Source organism: Musa acuminata, chromosome BXJ2-5 (assembly GCF_036884655.1).
Source record: "Musa acuminata AAA Group cultivar baxijiao chromosome BXJ2-5, Cavendish_Baxijiao_AAA, whole genome shotgun sequence".
Taxonomy (NCBI): Eukaryota; Viridiplantae; Streptophyta; class Magnoliopsida; order Zingiberales; family Musaceae; genus Musa; species Musa acuminata.
Window position 1 is genome coordinate 47,699,910 of NC_088342.1, and position 20,025 is coordinate 47,719,934.

Here is a 20,025-nt window from a genome sequence, read left to right on the forward strand (position 1 = left end):
CTTGGCAACTACATTAGTGTCCACACATTTGTAAAGTGACGCAGGACGAGCGGTGATGTGATTGACTGTGTACTCATTATGGAGGCGGATGGCGTCACGATGAGAGCAGACCTTATCGTTGTCGGAAGTGACGAAACAACGACGTCGTCGTCAACGCCAACAACATTATCGTCCGTCATCGAATATTAAAAATATATTATTATTATTTATTAGTATATTTTTATTGATTTTAAAGGTATGTAATTAGGAGCGATCACAATCGGGGCTCGCACCGCCAAGAATGTGCGTACTTATATCGGATGGTAAACGCGTGGCGTCACCTCAAGATGGACGCTTCAGATCGTGCTATAATAGGGATTCGACTTGCGTCGGTGCAGTTAGAGTGCTAACCGTCTTAATTGCAGCGCCACGACCAGTGTCAGCCACGGTCGGTGCTTATTTCGTTATATATCCATCGTTCCCTTCTCCATTCCCGACCCCACCCGCCACTCTTCTTCTCCGTTCCTTCTGCCCCCGAGCCGTTGCCTCCTCTTCTCCTCTCGCCAAACTTAGGGCTTCGCTTCCCCTCCTCCACCACCGATCTCCCTGGCTGCTTCGTACTCGAGGCTGCGGATCTCTTCCCACGCCCTTTTGGCGCTTGCGTGTTCGATCCGGGCATTGACCGTCGATCCCTCTGCATCTGCAGCGGCAGCTTCGATCCAAACTCGATCGGCGGGTTCGCCGGATTTCGTACCCGCAGCAATGGCAGAGAGAGGAGGCCGTCGGGTGGTTGCTCCAGGTCTGTCCGTAATCAGGGGCCACAGAGATGCTTCTTCACCAAGGCGACTTCTGGAACAATCATGGACAGCTCTACTTCTACATCGTCAGGCAGGAGTTGGAATAGTTGTATGAGATCTTAGATTTATCTGAAAGTACATGGTAACTGTTTGAACTTTGCATTATGAGCACTTAATTATGATTTTTTCCCCATGATAGAGCAATATCTAAATTTGTTTTTCATTCGTCCATAATTCCTATTTAATTAAACTGGACATCGAACACAATGTAGCTGAATGCTATAGCAGATATTGATAGATAGCTAGTCAAACATGTATTATCTTACGTTTTTGAGTTGTTTTCAGCTTTTCTTGCGTCCTTGTTTTGTATTTTAGGACCATCCTTCTGTTTTGCATGCCACAAAGTATATGATGTAATGATCGCTGCTGGAATGCTTTTTTTCCATGAGCTACTTATGCAATTATTGAGTGTTTTTAATGCGCTCATTTAAAGTGCTATTTTCCTGGCTTTACCATATGCATTAATCTTAGTTGTCTCTTTGGAGGTGATCCTTTGTGGTGTTTCTGAGAACTCAATCAATAAGATTTCGCTAAAGGGCTTTTGGGATCTCATCTTATTTGGGTCATTGGATCTTTTCCTGTCATTAAGCTATACCGAGGGCAGTATAAGGACCACAGAATCTTTTTAAAACATTCTAGTGAACTGTTTTCAAGTTCCTCCCACCTATCCTCAGCATTAATCCGAATTCTCATCCCTTAATTGGTGCATTTGTTTTCCATGATTCTGTACGTGTTCTTCAATATACCCCACTTTAGCATACAGAGCTTTTACTGTTTTCTTGTGTCCTGTCAATTTGAGATGGCGCTACATAGTGTCTCACTCTCTCTGACTGCTAAAGTGCCTTTAGTTGTATATGGGAAATCCATTTCATGAATGTTCATACTATAGTGACATTGTTTTCCTTTTGGTTCAACCTTTGGTCTTTGAATCTTTGTGTATACTTGACATGGCGTTCGCTTTCTCGTTTGTTGATTTCTTCGTGTTGAACTGAAGCTATTCTATTCTAAGTGTTACTAGGTGGTTCATATAACTTGTAAAGTTTGAAGGACACTGGTTTTGTAGTGTTCATCGCTGATTTCTAACTTGTAACCTTCTGTGCCTATATATCCTTCAATAGCTGTTAAGCATACAATGTCTCCAATCATCACTAAAACCATTTTATATGCTTTCTGCATTATATTTGCTGGTCGATTCATATATTATTACAATTGAATGGAAATGGTTTTATATAGTGTTCTTAGACATTTGGTTCCAACTAACCACCCTCCGTGCCTAAATATTTATTAGTGACCATAACCTATGATGTTTTTAATCATCACTGGAACCTCTTCATATGATTTTCACATTGTGTTCTCTACGCTTGCATACTCCCATATTTCTTTATTTTATTTTATCTTTACATTTATCCCCTCTCGACCCTGTAATTTTGATTGCTTTAGCAAGAAAAAGCCATGTCTGTCTACGCTCATATAGGTACAAGTACCTTGACAATACTTGCTAAATCTATTTAGCAATTTTTACTCTCTCGTTAAAGTAATTGGTGAAAGTCCGCTTGTCTCTTTTGATCCTTACTGTTATCTTCCGTATACAGACTGCCTTACCAATCATCAATAAATCTTCCCATTATAATATTTGAATGAACTGGTGCTGAACACATCCCAACAAAGGAGTATCTTTCTGAAACATGTTCATGTTAGCAGATTTATTGTGACCGTTTAACATGTGGGTCTCATCATAGTTGAGTAGTTAGTACTGTGACCATTAGCTTTGTCTTAACAATTCTCTGTTATCATTCTAGTTAAACTGTGCACATCTTGTATGTATCCATTATGCTTCGAGTATGTTCTAAGATGCCTGAACATATAAGAAGCCTGAATGATATGTTTGCATGCAGCATACACATTCTTAATATGTTTAGAAGAGTCCTTGTAATTTTTGCAACAGTATCTCTGATTTGCCGCCTATGGATGCATCAATGTGATATCAAGAAGCACATCATGTCTTCATCGAGTTTAATTGGTACGTTTAGGACACCATTAAAATGTCATCTTTATGTTTTGATCACTGGATCCTGTGATTGACTTTCATTAATGTGTGCAGAGGTTGTTATGTAATCTAGGTCGTGCTACCTTTTTCAGATTACATCGAGGAAAAAGTACCATCACTTAAGTTAGAGAGACATTTCCTGCTAACTACTCATGCTGCTGATTAGTATATTATTTGAACCTGCATTTCTTTGCTGCTATAGAATTGCATCTTCAAGATTGTTTCGCTTGGACTGCTGCATGAATGTTGAGATACACTAGCTTTTTTTTATTATCCTCAAAAGTATTCCCTGTCAATTCCCTTATTGCGCAATGAGGACCATATTCATTATACTTTATATTTCTCATGTTATTTTAAGTTTGGATGTGAAGCAATTTCTTTGTTCTTCCTGTAAAAACCATGGAGAATCTGTGTATGTTGGTTCTTCATTAAATATTTATTTGTCGTTTCATATCCTTGCTTTAGCACTTCCTAATCTAGGGATTAGGATTTAAGTTGTTTGTAACAGAAATGCTTTTTTTTTTTTTTTTTGCTCAAGGTGTCATCTTTTAGTTGTAGACGGAGGCACATTGATCAACTTATACTACTACAAAAGTCAAAATTTTAGTTGTTGGTCTTTGATATTTTATATTGGAAATTTATAGTCCAGCCAGAAAGATTCACTAAATATAATTCCCACTTAATTCATGACAGATTTGTGCTGTGGCCTTTGAGAGTGTTATGACAACAAGCCCATTCTGGAGAAAAAGGAAAAAAAAATGAATTTTCCATATGGATCAAAGTATTTATATGAAGAATGCCTCCCCAAAGGTAGGTGGCAGATCAGTTGGTGATCCAGCCCATGTAACTAAATAGTTTTGTTTGTTTCTTTTGATTTTTCTACAATCCATCTATTTTGTGGTTCAGCGAAGTGGGCTTGCATTTAGTACATCATATAGTACTTGATGATGAAGAAAAAATGTCTTGTTTTACAATAGTTTTTCCTCTATCTATCTCTCGAGCATGAAAATTAAAGAAGGGAAAAAGTGGAAGAAAGCAACTAATCCCTGTATTAGTTGTTGTCGATGAACTCTACTACTACATTATCAGTCATTTCATTTGAATTCCATATCTTTGCATTAGATCATTAGATCATTCATCCTGTTGGTTTGTGTCTTGTGGGCAACAAAAAGAGAAAAAATTAAACACTTGAATTTGCACACGAATTATGCATATAATTTTTTTTTACTAGTTACTGCTTCTGGTCGCACCAAAACTTGTTGCTTAATATCGAGTTAGAGCTCTGAGTTCTTCTTAAACAACCTGAATTAACTTCAGAACTAAGCATGAATAGAAGATTGCTGATATGTATTCATTCCTGCAGCTGATTCAGACCCACCGTCGGCATCCATTAAGCAGATGCGAAGGTTTGGCTCAAACAACATTACATGCTGATGAGTCAGGTCAAGGTCAGGTTTGCACTTGCATCAACCGAGGTATCAAGTATTAACCCATCACCAATTGTTTATTTTAGAGTCGATTTAACCTTGATTATATATCTCACGACTCATCCTCATTGGCTTATTACACACTCTCTTACTCGGACGAGGTCATAAATTAATTTTTTTTCTTCTTTTTTTACACTATTTTTTTTGCTGTTTTAAAGGGTGGAATAGTTGAACCCTGGGATCATTCTTTTTTATTCTTTTACTATGAATATATTCATGTATAATGAAATATGGGTCACGGTATAATGATCGGGATTGAATCTCGAAAATAATCTGTATACATAAATATGTAATCGTGTACATTAATCATTCTGGGATTTGCATTTAAGGAACTTATACATTGTTTTTTCCTTCAGAGTCGGACTCATACGTGTGAACACCGACACACATAAATTTCTCAATCATCCATCGTAGTTATCACAGTCCAATGGGAATTATATACGTGTATTGTTTTGAATATGAATGCGAGAGGATGACTCCACCGCCGAGTTGCTCGCCCGGTGGAAATCGCGAGGTGGAGTACCACGTCGAACACAAAGCGACGTGGTGTCATTGACTGCGAACAGCTGTGGCAGATCATACAGAAAGGCCGCGGTGGGAGGGACAAAGGACAGAACGCAACCGTCTCCTTTGTTCGTTCTTCCATTTATCGAAGCGTTTGGCTGTGAATCCGACGCAAACCCTCCTTTTGTTGGTGCGAGCGCCACATTCGTGGCATATCAATAACGGCTGGCCGCCTTATACGTACATCTCATTAATTATTCATTATAAGATCCCAATTTTACCCTGTCGGCCTCCTTTTAGTTTGCAGTTGATTTGACTCCTGCTTTGCGTATCGTCTACAGCATGCATTGCAATCCGCCAACGGTAAGAAACGTTATGACAATGGCACGTGTATACAACCTTAAGTTGTCCTAATATTATATATATATATATATATATATATATATATATATATATATAACATGATATATACAAATAGGTGTAATTTAAGGGGTGGAAATGAATGGAAAGTAGACCGATAATTACAAATATTATTCTCCTCATTTATGGATAGAAAGGTGATCGTATATAAAAAAATATTTTTAACATAAGATGGAATCGAAAACCTCTCATGATCTTAGTTTTCCTCTGACACCTCCTGGATATACACTGCTTGCCTCGTTCGAATTAGATTCACGTTAATCGTACATAGAGAGAGGGAGATAAATCGATGGATGGATCGGGAGACGGCGAAGTCAAAAGAAGCAGAGACGTGAGCGCAAGTGAGCGCTTCTGTTCACCTCACCACGTCCTACGCCGCCACCATTTCCGGGACGCCCATTCACCGTCGCGGCAAAACCAAGGAGAGAGAGAGAGAGAGAGAGAGAGAGAGAGAGAGAGAGAGAGAGAGAGAGAAAAGAAAGAGAGAAGGGAGAAGCAACGGTTCACAGACCCCAGAGATCACCGTCAAGATTCCCGGTGTTGTCTCCACGCCTCTCTCCCCGCCTCCAATCCCTCTCTTCCCCCCCACCCGTCCTCCTCGGTGCAACGCTCTCACACGCCCGGCCCTCCGCTCCCCGCTCCCAACGGTCATGATCGCCGCCGGGTCCGTCCCGTCAAGTGCAGCCGCATCCACCGCCACCAGCCCCATCCTCTCTGGCCCCACCAGGCGGCGGCAGCCGGAATTCAGCGATCCGGAGAGGGCTCTCCAGGAAGACGAGGACGGCGAGGCCCGCGACCATGCAGGGTCCCTCGGAGGATGGCACGGTCTCTTCTCGCGGCGGCTGCTGCTTCGGCACGGCAGGGGCGGGTGGCGGCCGGGGGGTAGGAATGCGTGGATGAGGCTGTTGGCTCTGGCCCTATTCTCCATGCTGGCCGCCACCGTTCTCCTCGGCACCGCACGCATCGGCGGCTCCCAGGAGAACAAGGACGTGGTGCTGCAGATCGGCAGCGTGATGCGAGACGAGTCGTCGAGTTGGACGCTGGAGAACGCCACCAGCATACAGAGAAGGCCTCATCTTCCTGTATTCCCTATCCGCCTTGGTCATACATCATGTCGTTCGCTAGCTTCACAGATTCGTCTTCCCTTGTCGGAAGGCATATATATACGCATGCAACAATATGCTTTGGATGATTCTCCATGGGTTCATTCACACCATTCTCGCTTCTATGATCATTCCATCATCTTCTCTTTACCATTTCTTTCTCTTTTTGATTTGGTTTATGCTTAGAAATGAACCGTTAGCATTGTTGCACTGATTCAAAAAAGATGCTTTGATGTGTTTACAGATTCCTGAGATTTGGATGAATCCAAACAATAAAGGTTACCGACAATGCATCAATCGTCCAAAAGCTAAATGCGGTAAGTCAGTAAGTTTCATTGCGTTCGTATACTTGAGATAGTTATCGTGGAGCGACGCGACCACTGCCATGGAATCTTGCATTTGTAGACACATGCAATGCAACGGTGGGTTATCTTATTGTTCATGCCAACGGAGGACTTAACCAGATGAGAATGGGAGTACGTTATTCTTCCTGTGTTCATTGGACTTTTTAGAGTTTAGATCAATACGTCATTTCGGATGTTGCAATCTTACTTACACGCATGCATGCATGCAGATAAGCGACATGGTTGCGGTAGCAAAGCTAATGAACGCCACGCTTGTGTTGCCCTTCTTAGATCACAAATCATTTTGGACAGATCCAAGGTAACGAACGCATTCCGTATATGTATATATTTGTTTGGGCCAATGCTTGATCTCCATCTTGGCAGTGAATTCAAGGACATATTTGATGTCAAACACTTCGTGGAAGCTCTCAAGGATGACATCTCCGTGGTGGGATCCCTCCCCCGGCGATACGCCAAGACGAAGCCGCTGAAGAGGGCTCCCATCTCCTGGTCTAAGGTAGGTATGCATCCAGATTGCAGCGATTCCAGTCCTTCCTTCTCTCTACCCAACAGGTTTCCTCGTCTCCCAGGCTTCCTACTTCAAGAGCTTCGCTAATGTCTTGAGCAGGCGTCGGGTGATAGAATTCACCTACACAGACTCCCGCCTCGCCAACAATGGCCTTCCCCCTTCGATTCAGAGGCTTCGGTGCCGTGCCAACTACCGAGCGCTTCGATACACGAGAGAGATCGAAGAGCTGGGGAAGACATTGGTCCGTAGATTGAGAAATGGCAGCGACCACTACATCGCTCTTCATCTCAGGTACATACATAGATCGAGCTGTTCTTGGTTGGGGTTATCTCGACTGGACGTGTTATATGACGACAGTTCATGGTGCGTATGGATGAAGGTACGAGAAGGACATGCTGTCGTTCACCGGCTGCAGCCACAACCTGTCGTCCCATGAGGCGGAAGAGCTGAGGGCGATGAGGTACGGGGTGAAGCACTGGAAGGAGAAAGAGATCGATAGCAAGGAGAAGCGGCTCCAAGGCGGGTGCCCCATGACGCCGCGCGAAGCTGCCATCTTCCTCAAGGCCATGGGCTACCCTTCCACCACCAGCATCTACATCGTGGCCGGAGAAATCTACGGCGCGAATAGCATGGAAACGCTGACGGCGGAGTACCCCAACATCTACACCCACCACAGCTTGACGTCCGCCGAGGAATTGGAGGGTTTGGAGGGGTACCAGAACAGGCTTGCGGCGCTCGACTACATCGTCGCCCTCCGCAGCGACGTGTTCGTGTACACCTACGACGGGAACATGGCCAAAGCGGTGCAAGGGCACAGGAGATTCGAGGGATTCCGGAAGACCATCAACCCGGACAGGTACGCCCGCAGCTCCATCTCCTCCTCCTGCTTCGGCCGAGCTTTCTTCTCACGTTTGCGATTGTCTCAGGCAGAGGCTAGTGAAGCTGATGGATCAGCTGGACGAGGGTGTCATAAGCTGGAAGAAGCTGGAAGAGCAGGTGAAGAGAGATCACAAGAACAGGCTCGGAGGGCCGTACGAGAGGAGGACCGAAGGGATCCCCAGACAGGAAGAGTACTTCTATGCGAATCCTCTTCCGGGATGCTTGTGCATGAAGCGACACAGGAGCATCTGAAGCAGGAGGGGTTTGCACCGAGAAGAGGAAGGTGGCAGTTCTGGGAAGCTCCCTTGCTCGATCGCTGTAAAGACGACGAGAGTTTCTTCTGACGGCCTCCTCTGCTTCGGGAATAGAAAAACCTTGCTGTAATGTGAGATTCCGAGGCAGGCAAAGACAAAAGGCATGCATTCGTATAGAGAAGTAGACAAGGGGAAAGCAAAGCTTCGTCATCAGTATATCATCATCACATGATACATATTTACTTTGAATCAAAGCCCAGTTTCAGTTTCTTGAGCAGTCATCAGTATATATCATCACATCGAAATCATCTGCTAAGTGCATGGCAGCGTTACAAGTGTGATATCATCGTCCCATTTCTCTGCATTCCACCACAAAGTAATTAGCTACCTTTGAGTGTCAACAGCTCCCGTTCCATCGTGATCAAGAGCAGAAGCTAACAGAGCTGAATCTATACAAATCTGTGCATTCATATTGGTAAAAGCAAATTGAAGAACAACAAAAGAAAGAAAAGAACTTCTTTTTGTGTATATTACATCCAAAATGTATCACAAATACATGAAAAGTAGCGGAAATATACACTACGACTTGATTACTGTATTATCGAGTCCACTACGAGCATCATATACGTCGTCATTTGATGTAATAATCTAAAAAAACAAGTAGCATAATCTAATCACGGGCTACTTAGATTTTGCTTACAAGTTTACCGAACAACGAATGCCTGCCCTCGGCAACAACCTCTCCCGTTGCTTTGTTCTTGAGTAACACATACGTTCCTGAGTAGCCACCTTTATGCCCCAAAACCTTCGATATGATCTCTAGTTCATCCTGCTTGCCAAAACAAAAGAGGATATGAAGATGGGAGTATAGGAGAAAAAGAATTGCATAAAACCATCCATTGATGGAATGGCAAAGACTCCTCCCACCACCCTCAACTTCGATTAATGATCCCAAACACCTTTCCAATCATCAATTGACCTTTACATTCCATGTTCATGGCAACATGTCGATTGATTTCCCTTGTGCAATATTATATTCCCCATTTTCTCTCTAGACACCCTTTTCTTGCAGCACCAATTTGTATTGTATCTAATAACTTCAACATTGTAATGCAAGCGGATGAAAGCTCTTCAGGCTGGGGATAAACACGGGATGCACCAAAAGTGTACTACTGTTCTTGGGGCAATCCAGATGGCGGCATCCTGGGCAAGGGTGAATGGCACGAATTAACCTTAGATAGACCCCATTCTATTATTGCTCGTGGATTTCAATTGCTTCTGCCACCTTTGGGATCGATAAAAGAAATCTAAGTATGCATCATTCTTACCATGGAAACATCTTGATCGAGCGAGACTCTGTGAATGCAATCCGAGATTCAAGACCATGCACGGAGATGGAAGCAAGGTAATGGCTTATAAATAGATTGCGATTGCTCGAGATCGACTGGGCGGAGACGGCATAAACATTTGGGGGAAATTGCTAACGAGGAAGAGAGGATCTGTACTTACATCGACCTTGGCAGCGCACATGTACGAGATGGACATGTCGACGGAGATCTTCATGTGGTGACCTTCGGAATGGATGACAGCCGCGGCCACCTCATCCACCAGGTTCGCGATGGCTCCCGGCGACAGATTCCCACCAGCATCCTGCAAATAAACGAGTGCATCCAAATCGGGGGAAGCTGGAACATCTATAGTCAACAGATCGCGGCGTAAAGCGAATCAAGAGTCCGTCGGCTGCGAGAGGACTCACGGTGAGACGAGGGGGGACTTTGAAGGTGCAGGAGAGGAAGCCAGGGCGGATGCAATCGACCCGTAACCCTCGCGTGGCGAAGCCCTCGTAGAAGCTGGCCGCGTGTCCGGCGCGGTGGGGGCGGACGTCCAGCCGCGCCACCCGCTCCGATTCTTCTTCTCCGACCGACAGGATCGCCCTCGCCTTCTCCATCTCCCTCTTCGCCTTCGGCCCTTGCTTGGGCCTCGCTCTGCTACTGTACGGGTCGTAAGTAGACCTCGAGACGGCGCATGAGATGTGCCGGAGCCCATTAAGACGAGGAATCCGAAACCCGCAATGGAGCCTGAGTTCGTGCAGGCCCAATAGCCCAGCAATTGTGATCCACATCACCTCCTCGCGGTTGCACTCGTGTAGCATAGAAATTATATATTCTTAATTAATGATGTCTCATAATGGTTGATGCCACATTTCCTAGTCGTAAGATAAGTCGTGCTTGCAGTCGTGCGGTCAGGCCTTCACATGAACGATTCGAAGCAGCATTATATGGTGCAATTTATTTATTTGTAGGTGACGTGGGACCCAAGCTTAGTTGGATAAGCACGGGAGAGGCATAGCCGAGAGTAAATCATAGCCGTTGAATCTTACTTACGACGTATGAACCGTCAGATCCCATCTCTTGCGAGGGAGACTATTGGGTGATAGCCGAACCCTCGCGTGCCCGTTCTTCTCCCTCTCTCGTTTCCCGGCCTGCTCGCCGTCGCGCCCTTTCCTTCAGTCTCTTCCGCCGCCTTGCTTACGCTTTCCTCCGATCATCCAAAGAAACGAGATTGGGGGAACCGCATCCCTCCATCGCTTCCTGTCTACCCCCCTACGGAACCTGGGTCGGTCCTTCCCCGCTCTCCGGTCTAGGGTTTTGACCCTCTACAGGAATCAGGCCTACTTGAAGTCGAAAACCTACAAGGTCGAGGTGTGGATCCTTGGCCTTCCTTGTCTTTCCATTCCGATTCTCGTCGTTGTTGATTTAATTGTTTTACGTGGATAACATAGGATAATGTTAAAATTCTGTGAGGAAATCGCGACAATCTTAAGCACCAAGAGTGATGTCTCCAAAAATATATAAGATTACCATGATCGGTGACATATCTAACCGCACAACACATCAATCTTAAGATTCTAGACGGTTTCTCACTGCTAAAAATCAAACCACAGTGCGACGAGTTGTCATAAATAAACTCAAAAATTTACTATTGAAAGTTGAAAATTGGAAATTGGGAGCAATTGAAGTTTGGTATGACGTAGGCTTATTAGACGCCTGGGAATAATCTGAATATAATTTATATTTTGATTGAAAGTAACACCATATTTATATTGGCTACTGAGTAAGCCTAAGACTAGTTTCAAATTTTAATATTAAAATTATTGAATTATGTTTATTTATAATTTCATGTTGCACTGTGTTTTAGTCTTTGACGAAAATAGTACTTGTTGCTTTGAATTATAAGATTGCATTTTATGCATGGTGTTTATAGGGTCATATTATACATATTAATTGTCACCATCTTATGTGTTGCTAGAGGCACAAGTTTGGCACTTGAGATTGTTCTTGTTTTGGTTTTTTTACTAACGTTTTACGTAATTGGTTTCTGATTGAAAGAAACTTTAATTTCAGTTGAAAATATTTCGGCACTGCACTAGAGCAGCTTACATAAGCGCTTCATTTTGAACCTAATTATTTCATTTAGAAGGGGTCAAACTTTTGGTTGATATTCATTTACGATAGAGTCCTAGTTGATTATTCTTTTGAAATGGTTGGTCGGAGAGCCTTTTTGTGATGCAAAGATAACCCAAACATTTGTTCTTTGTGTAATAACCTGAATTTTCATTTCTCTTGGAATATTCTGGCTGACAAAGCATTTCAGATATCCGAAGTTTCTCCAAGCCCTTTGTTTCCAAATTCTTAAATCAATATTTATTCAACTTTATCAAATTTTGTTGCATGCATGCGTTGTCCATTTGAGCCTTCATAGCTATTCCTGGTGGTTGAAAAAAAAAAAAACTTTAACGTAAGGTATTCGTCGAATCTATTATTTAGCTCAGAGATTAAGAAAATAACATATCTTGGGCACATTGGAACAGGTGCCTTGGCTGCATGCTTGTATAGTATTAGATAGGAAGCTTTCTCTGGTGTAAGGATTCAGGTGACCCTAATCAGTAATTTTGTAACATAAATTTAGCTTGGTGCACATATTTAGTAATTTTGTCTTCTGAAGCGTGCTAGCCATATTTTTGCATGATATAGGTATGGATGAAAAGCCTATCTATCATGAGAAGCAGAGACTGCAGTTTTGTCTATTGCACGCACTCAATAACCTGATGCAGGTAAGTTTTTTGTGTCTTTCTTTTTGTCATTATATGGGATCGAGCAACTTGTAATTTTTTGTGTGCAATACGTGATGTGGTTGTAAAATTCAATTAGTTCTTTGTGGTTAAGGAAAAGGACTCATTTCGTCGAGCTGAGTTGGATGCCATTGCAGAGAAACTTTTGGCCGATGATCCTTTCAGAAGCCAATGGACTCCCCTATCATTAATCTTTAAGCCCCATCACAATGTCTTTACTGGAAACTATGATGTCAATGTGCTAATTGCAGCACTGGAGTCCAGAAGGAAAAGGGTTGTTTGGCATGATCGTCGAAATGGAGCTTCTTCCATTAACCTCGCTGAGGAATCTTTGTTGGGTATAATGCTTAACATCCCTGTTAGGAGGTTCGGGGGGGTTTGGAGTGGCAGGCATTGGGTCTCATTGCGCAATATCAATGGTGTATGGTACAACTTAGACAGTGATCTCGCTTCACCAGTGCCATTCGAGCATCAAGAAGAGATGAGAGAATTCTTGAACAATGTTATCGATCAGGGTGGAGAGATTCTGATCATCCTGCGTGAGAAGCTCTGAGATAAGACCAGATCTGCTGCATTTGGCTGAGTCGTTGTACCATCTGTTACGTTTCGGATAATATCTGAGCTCAAGGGAGTTGGCATCCATAGTGTGTTTGTTGTTTTCGTTGATTCCAAAGGTGTCGTTTGCCAGTCACAACGGTTCTAAAGGCATCCAACAGAATATTGCTCCTGAAAATTTCAGCAACCTCAGATACTGTTTTTACAAATTGATATCCTGTGCCTGAGTTACAGCAAATTGAAAAACACAATGTCATGTTGCCTTTGCCGTGGCACAGTCCCGACATCTATTTTTGAAATCAGAAGTTGTTCGATTCTTTATTTGTAAGTAGATTATATACTTGCCGAAGAACATAACTATGATGTTGATGAATTGTTGTTGTTGTTATTTTTGAAATTAGAAGTTGTTCGATTCTTTATTTGTAAGTAGATTATACTTGCAGAAGAACATAACTATGTTGTCGATGAATTGTTGTTGTTGTTGCGATCAATTCAATTCAACAGCTTATTTTGGACTGTTGATCCGTGTTCTCTTATACCACTTGAACTTCTTTTGGAAGGGAAAGAACGACTATGATCACCCTTTGTAGAGACATCCGAGGGTATGGTTTTGGAAACAGTCACGCAGAGAATCAAGACCTGCGGTATATTATATCTTGGCATGACGTTCTCGTTCGACGTTGATGTCGATGGCGTACCCATCATCGTCTACTCTCCACAGTATCCTCATCTGGACACCGCCCATCTCCTGTTGGAATAACCAGAAGCGTAGTCGATTTCAGGTCGTGCTCCGATGGGTACGAGCGAAGTGCACCCTGTCTCTCGTGATGTCTGCGTGCAGCTGACAGTGTCTCCTCGAAGAGGAAGAAGTTGACGCGGGCAGGCTCGCGAGGGAGCTCAATTCCATCCATGGTCGGGTCAGTGTCGAGTCCCCCAATCACCAAGTCTGGAATAACGTACCGATACGAATGGGTGGTGTAGAAAAATACATGACGGAGTTATTGCGACACCTCATCGGGCCAAGATGGGCTTGGACTGCATCTTGTTCTCCTGCCGCTCGTCGTTCTCCCAGATCCCAAATAGTCGGAAGACCGCCAGGCTTCGTCGGTGAGCACGGCAAGTTGTTATCTTCTTCCTCTTTTTCTTCCCTACGTCATTGTCGTTCCATTGTGAACTCATGCGTTGGAGGGGCGGTGGTGGCCATCGTGGGGGGATCCAGGGCCTGTTGTTTTGCGTTCTTCTGCAATTGTCGGCGACTCTTTTGTGGCATCTCTTGTTTTGACTTTGAACGAGTCCGGTTTGCGTTCGGGTTGGGTCGTCAGGGGGGAAGGGGGGAGGACGAGGGCTGGCGGAGATGGGACTTCAGGCCGCAGGGGCACGCTTGCACCGGCCGCACCTGACGCCTACCAACACCCCGACGGCCTCGCGGGCCGCCTTCCCCGCCGTGGCCTCGTCTCCGGTTAAGCGGCTCTTCGCCTCGCCCTTCCTCGGGATCGGTTCGGCCAAGCTGTGCAGGACCCGGTCGCTGGAGATTCTGTGGGGGAGAGGAAGGCGAAGCCAGGAGCGAGTCCTGCGCCGGGCCTTCAGCGCCAGCATCGAGCGCTTCGCGGTGAAGGGTGGCGACTACGAGGACGAGGACGAAAATGAGGTGTTGGGGCAGAGGCTCGAGGACACGGCCCTCGATCTCCAACGGCAACAAGGTGATGGCAGCAAAGACGACGCGATCCATTCTGAGTCGTGGAGTGAAGAAGGTGATGTGTTGGCCACCACTGCGTCCCTCTGCTCCGATTCGAGACCCGCGCCTTCGTCTCCGCCCGAATCGAAGAAGCAAGAGCCATCGACGGAGCCGCCGTGGCTCCCCGTCTTCCCGGTGTCGCCAGACTGGCGCGACCAGATCGTGCCGGCGAGCGTGGAGAAGAACGCGAACAGCATGGAGCTGCCGCTGTCGCTCAGGATCATAAAGCGGAAGAAGCGGTGGGAGGAGGGGTGGTTCCTGGAGGCGGGCGAGTCGGCCTGCTGCTCGGTGAAGCGGGCCTTCTCGACCATGGTGTTCATGATCCGCGAGCTCCAGAATCACACGCTCCAAATGCGGGAGGTGATCTACCGCGAGGACATCCAGGGGATCCTGGCGCGGGTGCAGCGGGAGATGAACTTCTCCTTCGTCTGGCTCTTCCAGCAGATCTTCTCCTGCACCCCGACCCTCATGGTCTCCGTCATGCTCCTGCTCGCCAACTTCACCGTCTACTCCATGGGCCACCTCGATGACGCCGCCATGGCCACGCCCAATCCGCCGATCCAGTCGATGATCGTGATGGAAGACCTTGGCCAAAACCACGAAGAACGCTCATCCATCAGGTTGTTCTCTTCGATCGGAAAAAGGACTGCTTCCATCGGAGGAACCGGTGCGGGGGGCGGAGGGAACGCGAAGCCGGTGGCGGGGGCCACGGACGATGGGCGATCGGATGACGTATCTTTATCGTACCGAAAAATTATTTACGACGGCACGTCGAGGGCGCCGGCAGTGGTGAACACAGAAGAGGGAGGAGGGGGAGAGGACGCGTTTGTGGCAGAGGCGACGGTGGATGAGGAGGCGGAGGAAGCGAGAGTTTGGAAAGGGATACTGGAGGAAGTTTCGAGGATGAATGCGGACGCGAGGGACGCGGCGCTCATGGACCGGGAGACGCTGCTGCGCCTCGTCTCGCCCATCACGGTGGACCTTGCGCCCGACGACTACCCGGTCTACTTGCAGACGGAGATCATGTACCAGCAGGCCCTGTCGCAAGACCCGGAGAACGCTCTTCTGCTCGCTAACTTTGCTCAGTTCCTCTATCTCGTCCTCCGCGATCACAACAGGTAAAAGGCACGACACTGACTGGTCCCCGCTTCCTTCCCCACTATCGCAAGCTATTTGTCGAAATGTATCAAACCCGGAAAGCGGACTCCGACGGGTGTGGATGACGGGCATGTGACAGGGCGGAATACTACTTCAAGAAGGCAGCGGGGTTGGAGCCGGCGGACGCGGAGGCACTGAGTCGGTACGCGAGCTTCCTGTGGCTGGCCAGGAAGGACCTTGTGGCCGCGGAGGAGACCTACTTGGAAGCGATTGACGCGGATCCCAGCAACAGCGTCCACAACGCCAACTACGCCCGTTTCCTGTGGAACACCGGCGGCGACGGCACCTGCTACCCATTGGACTGCAACGACGCATACCAGTAGTCACTCACCACCACCAACAAGTAACGAATAGCAATAATAATTCACCTTCACTACCACATCAACCCAAGAATAATAAACAGGAAATGATTCCGAGATCTGCTATCTAAATATTATGTATATACAATAGATATATATAAAGTTTGGAATTGCATTAAGGAAGCTGCTGCAAAGACGAGCTACGAAGTAGCAGAGACTTGAGATACCTCACGGACGAGATGGTGAAGCAGCTGCAGCTGCAGCTGCAGCTGCGGCCGGTGGATGCTGCACATCATACTCCTCAACCGTGCACTGCAGCAGCTTCTGTCGTGGAGCACATGGGCGAGTTCGTAACGTAGGAGACGGCGGATAAGAGGTTTGGAGGGGGCAATGCGGAAGACAACACGCCGATCTGAACGAAGGTGGCGATTCGGGAGGGTCACCTGCTGTCCGTAACTCGGTTTCAATGCCCCTTTCTCTTCGCTTTTGTGCACCATAATGTGACGTTTTAACGGGGAGATCGTGACGCTTCCTTGTGCTTCCAACTGCAGGGATTGGTAGTATTCTTCGAGACCCACTCGAGAGATGAAGCCAGCCTGAGAAACTTCACGGTCTCAACGGGACTCCAGAGCGAGCGACGCAACAAGTGATGATCGTTCTCAGCGATACTTCAAACGCAGACAATCTCATGACTTTGGTCGGCAAGGAATGCCACGCATTGTTCTTCCAAACCGTTAGTGTTTCTTGAGTTTTTCTTCGTGTATACTCGTATTTATTGAACTACATATCTGAATAAACATATTATGCGTCCATTAGTGTGGCAGACAAAAAATTGCACGTATGGGAGATTTTGGATAGGCTCGTTTGTGTGTTGGGCCATAGATTTGGGCAGTTTTACTTCCTGTAGTGCGTCATCCACTGTTTGGAAACCTACTTGTGATTCTTTCTGGATGTGCTGTGCTCGTTGATGATATTATCATGTCTCTGCTCACCGGATGTGCCTGTCATTCTTACGTAGGCTACGAGGGAGAATAACAACAAGTAGAACAACACTAAATGGGAAGCGTGAGAATCTTAATCTATGTGTTTGCCATCAGGAGTAGATCTAGTCGTGCCTCGAGACTTGCTCGGTCTGCAGAATGATGGAATACGGGCATTAACAGCACTCCTCATGAATCGTGTCTTCTTTAGTTCCTGCGGTCGAGTATTTGCCTGAAGGTTGGCATCGATGTCGCTGTTCTTCATCAACTTGGACACCCGAGGTTGGCATCAACTGCAGGATGGCAGCAACTCAGCCAGCAATATTCTCCAGCCAAAACAAATTATTAGATGCCAAGAAAGAATATGTGCTCTGTCTACATCTTCATCGGACTGGTACTACCGTTTGAATTCTCTCTCCGGAGGAATGGAATGGAATGCTGAAGCACAAAGCACAGAATGAGTTGCTGCCAAGGTGCAAGCAAACCTGGAAAGCTCCCGCTGGATATCCACAGCATGTCTCGTCACACTATGTAGGAATAGATGGATTTACTAAAAGAATATTTTTCGCTTCCAATTCGATAATTTTATGGAGTTGACGATTCGATTATCTGCAGTTGGAATTTTCTACATTCTCACTGAGCTGACTTCCGACGTCAGTGCGTACTCCTATTTCTCTTCTCTGTGTTTAGTTCGATCTTCCCCCGCAAGTTCACTCTCTTCTTTTCAGGCTTCTTCCCCTCTCAGGGTCCTCTGTCACTTGAGCTCGGGATCATAGAGGTCGATGCCGTCGATTCAAGGCTTTGTGCCACCACCGAAAGCACATCGATGCGTTCGGTGGGAAGAGGATGAGAAGATGTTGCTTTGAGGACGCAGGTCGGACCCTCCATGTTCGTCGGATCTCGGTTCAGGAGATCTCCGATCCAAGACGATGATTCATGGTGCACTGTTGCTCGCTCAGAATAGCCTTTCGCTAGGAAAGCAGCGACGTCAACCCAAGGAACTTTCACTGTGAACCGGGTCATGGAGACGACAACAGCGCGTAAGAAAAGGCTTGACAGATCCATCCTTCGGCTGTCTTCAACATGCCGCATGATCCAGCTTTCTTTTGAAGCTCCGAGTAGAACAGCGAAGCGGACCATCTGCGACCACTAAAGCGTACGTAGTATTGCGCAAGTAGGTGGTGGGCATGTATCGTTGTCGCCCATTAAGAAGGGCCGGAGGACGATGGCCTCGCCTGGCAACCTTCTCTTAATTGGAGGCCGTGCGTGTGGTGGACTCACCTTATCTAAATCAGTGGGGCAGACGAAGAAGAGGAGAGGGATGGCCACAACAAGATGACTAGCTCTCAGTTGTTCTCCGCTGCCTTCTCTCGGGAAGTGAGTGCCTGCAGCGGAGTATTGGCGAGGACGTCTTTTGGACTGTGTGAGCAGGTGAAGGCTACCGTCCTCCTCTCCTCAGGACGGAACACCGTCTTCTTCGTGGTGGTTGGGGCGTTAGCGTCTGGGCGGAGATGGCATTCTCTTTAGATGTACAGTTGCTGCGCTCGTCCTTCTCGCTGCGGTCGTCCTCACGCCATTAAAGCCGTCGGCGTCGCAGGAGCCCACCCCGTCCGCGAGCGGTCCCGGCGCAGCGTTCACGGGCCACGCGCATTCCGATCACCAGATTCAACCATCGGCAGCCACACCCACAGCGCCGTGATCGCATCCTTAGTCCACCCATCTCGATTGGTGGAGACTTTGATGAGTTATTATAAGAGCCTCGCATTAGTCATTGTGAAAATAAAAAGAAAAATTAAGTGTAATATAATGCGAAAAACCGATCATGAACTTGTTGTGGTATGTTTGTAGTGAATCACAAGATCACTACGAGTCATTGTCAAGAGAGATTAGAGTCAAATGCAAGTGAGGAATTTGTCATATCACCTCTCCAATGATGCCATTTGATGTGTCTTCAGCTCCTAATCGAGCTGTTCACGACAATGAGATCGCCATTCACATGCTCTTGCGCCCACAACTTATTATTAGTCCTTGTCGATCCACTGGTGGATGTGGAAGCTCTATAATTAAAGAGGGACACGGCCATATGTGATATGTTTACCATTTGTAATGATCCATTCCAGTAATGTTTTCCTCTTTTTTTTATCTCTGCAACATCATTGGCATCTCTAATCATCACAAAAGTAGGTGGAGATACCCCAAAATAATATATATATCTATCTATATGTATAGAGATAAAGAGTGAGAGAGAGAGAGAGAGAGAGAAGGATGATGGTGGGGATGATGACTACGACAAGAAGATGGTGTGGGCTGGACTGCAAAAGACTCGTACTTGTTGAATTATTCGAGTCGATATATTTATTTATTTGGACCATATAATCATTCACAATTATAATTACAAGCATTGTTCGAGAATAACACCACTAGATTTCATGAAAAGAATAATGGAGGTGGGACCAAAAATCCATAGCAGGTGATGATGGTATCCTCCATATCCGATCCCCGTCGTCATGGGACCATAGCAAGCAAGTGTGGCACCTTTTTCTCCTTTGATTTGAACGTGGAAGGAAGAGAGAGGCCCAAACACCAAATCTCACTCACTTCCACAATTCCTCCTCCCATGGTTTATGTTGACGCCGACATCACGCCACCCTCAACTACTTATCCGCTTTGGCCTCCTCATTATTTACTTGCGATCGTTTGATCATTATAAATGAACACATATTCATGATTTCTTGTTCATACACATATATCATCTTCATTAAG

The 20,025-nt window shown here is 45.9% G+C and overlaps 4 protein-coding genes and 1 long non-coding RNA gene across 10 annotated transcripts; 4 read left to right on the plus strand and 1 right to left on the minus strand.

Moving 5' to 3' along the window:
* Nucleotides 1–415: 415 nt before the first annotated feature.
* On the plus strand, nucleotides 416–4,421 carry LOC135611923 (uncharacterized). 2 transcript variants are annotated; one of them, XR_010486685.1, is made up of 3 exons: nucleotides 416–2,856; nucleotides 3,577–3,693; nucleotides 4,247–4,421. It is a non-coding gene; the product is annotated as an uncharacterized LOC135611923 (long non-coding RNA). The 2 variants fall into 2 exon arrangements; XR_010486684.1 differs by having other exon boundaries at nucleotides 416–918.
* Nucleotides 4,422–6,977: 2,556 nt separating this feature from the next.
* On the plus strand, nucleotides 6,978–8,758 carry LOC135613157 (O-fucosyltransferase 19-like). The gene is made up of 5 exons (XM_065110216.1): nucleotides 6,978–7,060; nucleotides 7,126–7,258; nucleotides 7,332–7,561; nucleotides 7,650–8,126; nucleotides 8,197–8,758. The coding sequence occupies exons 1-5, from the start codon at nucleotides 6,981–6,983 to the stop codon at nucleotides 8,399–8,401; spliced, it is 1,125 nt and encodes a 374-aa protein (XP_064966288.1). The 5' UTR covers nucleotides 6,978–6,980; the 3' UTR covers nucleotides 8,402–8,758.
* A 148-nt stretch (nucleotides 8,759–8,906) lies between these two features.
* Nucleotides 8,907–10,417, minus strand: LOC135613158 (uncharacterized). 2 transcript variants are annotated; one of them, XM_065110218.1, is made up of 4 exons: nucleotides 10,160–10,417; nucleotides 9,913–10,053; nucleotides 9,732–9,759; nucleotides 9,249–9,606 (listed from the first exon to the last, which is right to left on the minus strand). In XM_065110218.1, exons 1-4 carry the CDS (start codon nucleotides 10,349–10,351, stop codon nucleotides 9,503–9,505), a joined length of 465 nt encoding a protein of 154 aa, XP_064966290.1. In that variant the 5' UTR covers nucleotides 10,352–10,417; the 3' UTR covers nucleotides 9,249–9,502. The 2 variants fall into 2 exon arrangements, with proteins under 2 accessions (XP_064966289.1, XP_064966290.1); XM_065110217.1 differs by lacking the exons at nucleotides 9,249–9,606; nucleotides 9,732–9,759 and adding an exon at nucleotides 8,907–9,232 and having other exon boundaries at nucleotides 10,160–10,412.
* A 408-nt stretch (nucleotides 10,418–10,825) lies between these two features.
* Nucleotides 10,826–13,516, plus strand: LOC135613159 (josephin-like protein). Of its 4 annotated transcripts, none has more exons than XM_065110220.1 (4): nucleotides 10,826–11,105; nucleotides 12,275–12,336; nucleotides 12,438–12,517; nucleotides 12,615–13,516. In XM_065110220.1, the coding sequence occupies exons 3-4, from the start codon at nucleotides 12,440–12,442 to the stop codon at nucleotides 13,086–13,088; spliced, it is 552 nt and encodes a 183-aa protein (XP_064966292.1). In that variant the 5' UTR covers nucleotides 10,826–11,105; nucleotides 12,275–12,336; nucleotides 12,438–12,439; the 3' UTR covers nucleotides 13,089–13,516. The 4 variants fall into 4 exon arrangements, with proteins under 4 accessions (XP_064966292.1, XP_064966291.1, XP_064966294.1 ...); XM_065110222.1 differs by having other exon boundaries at nucleotides 10,829–11,105; nucleotides 12,630–13,516; XM_065110219.1 differs by lacking the exon at nucleotides 12,275–12,336 and having other exon boundaries at nucleotides 10,827–11,105.
* Nucleotides 13,517–13,813: 297 nt separating this feature from the next.
* LOC103986463 (uncharacterized) lies at nucleotides 13,814–17,175 on the plus strand. The gene is made up of 3 exons (XM_009404486.3): nucleotides 13,814–15,943; nucleotides 16,063–16,730; nucleotides 16,834–17,175. The coding sequence occupies exons 1-2, from the start codon at nucleotides 14,445–14,447 to the stop codon at nucleotides 16,304–16,306; spliced, it is 1,743 nt and encodes a 580-aa protein (XP_009402761.2). The 5' UTR covers nucleotides 13,814–14,444; the 3' UTR covers nucleotides 16,307–16,730; nucleotides 16,834–17,175.
* The last annotated feature ends 2,850 nt before the right edge of the window (nucleotides 17,176–20,025 follow it).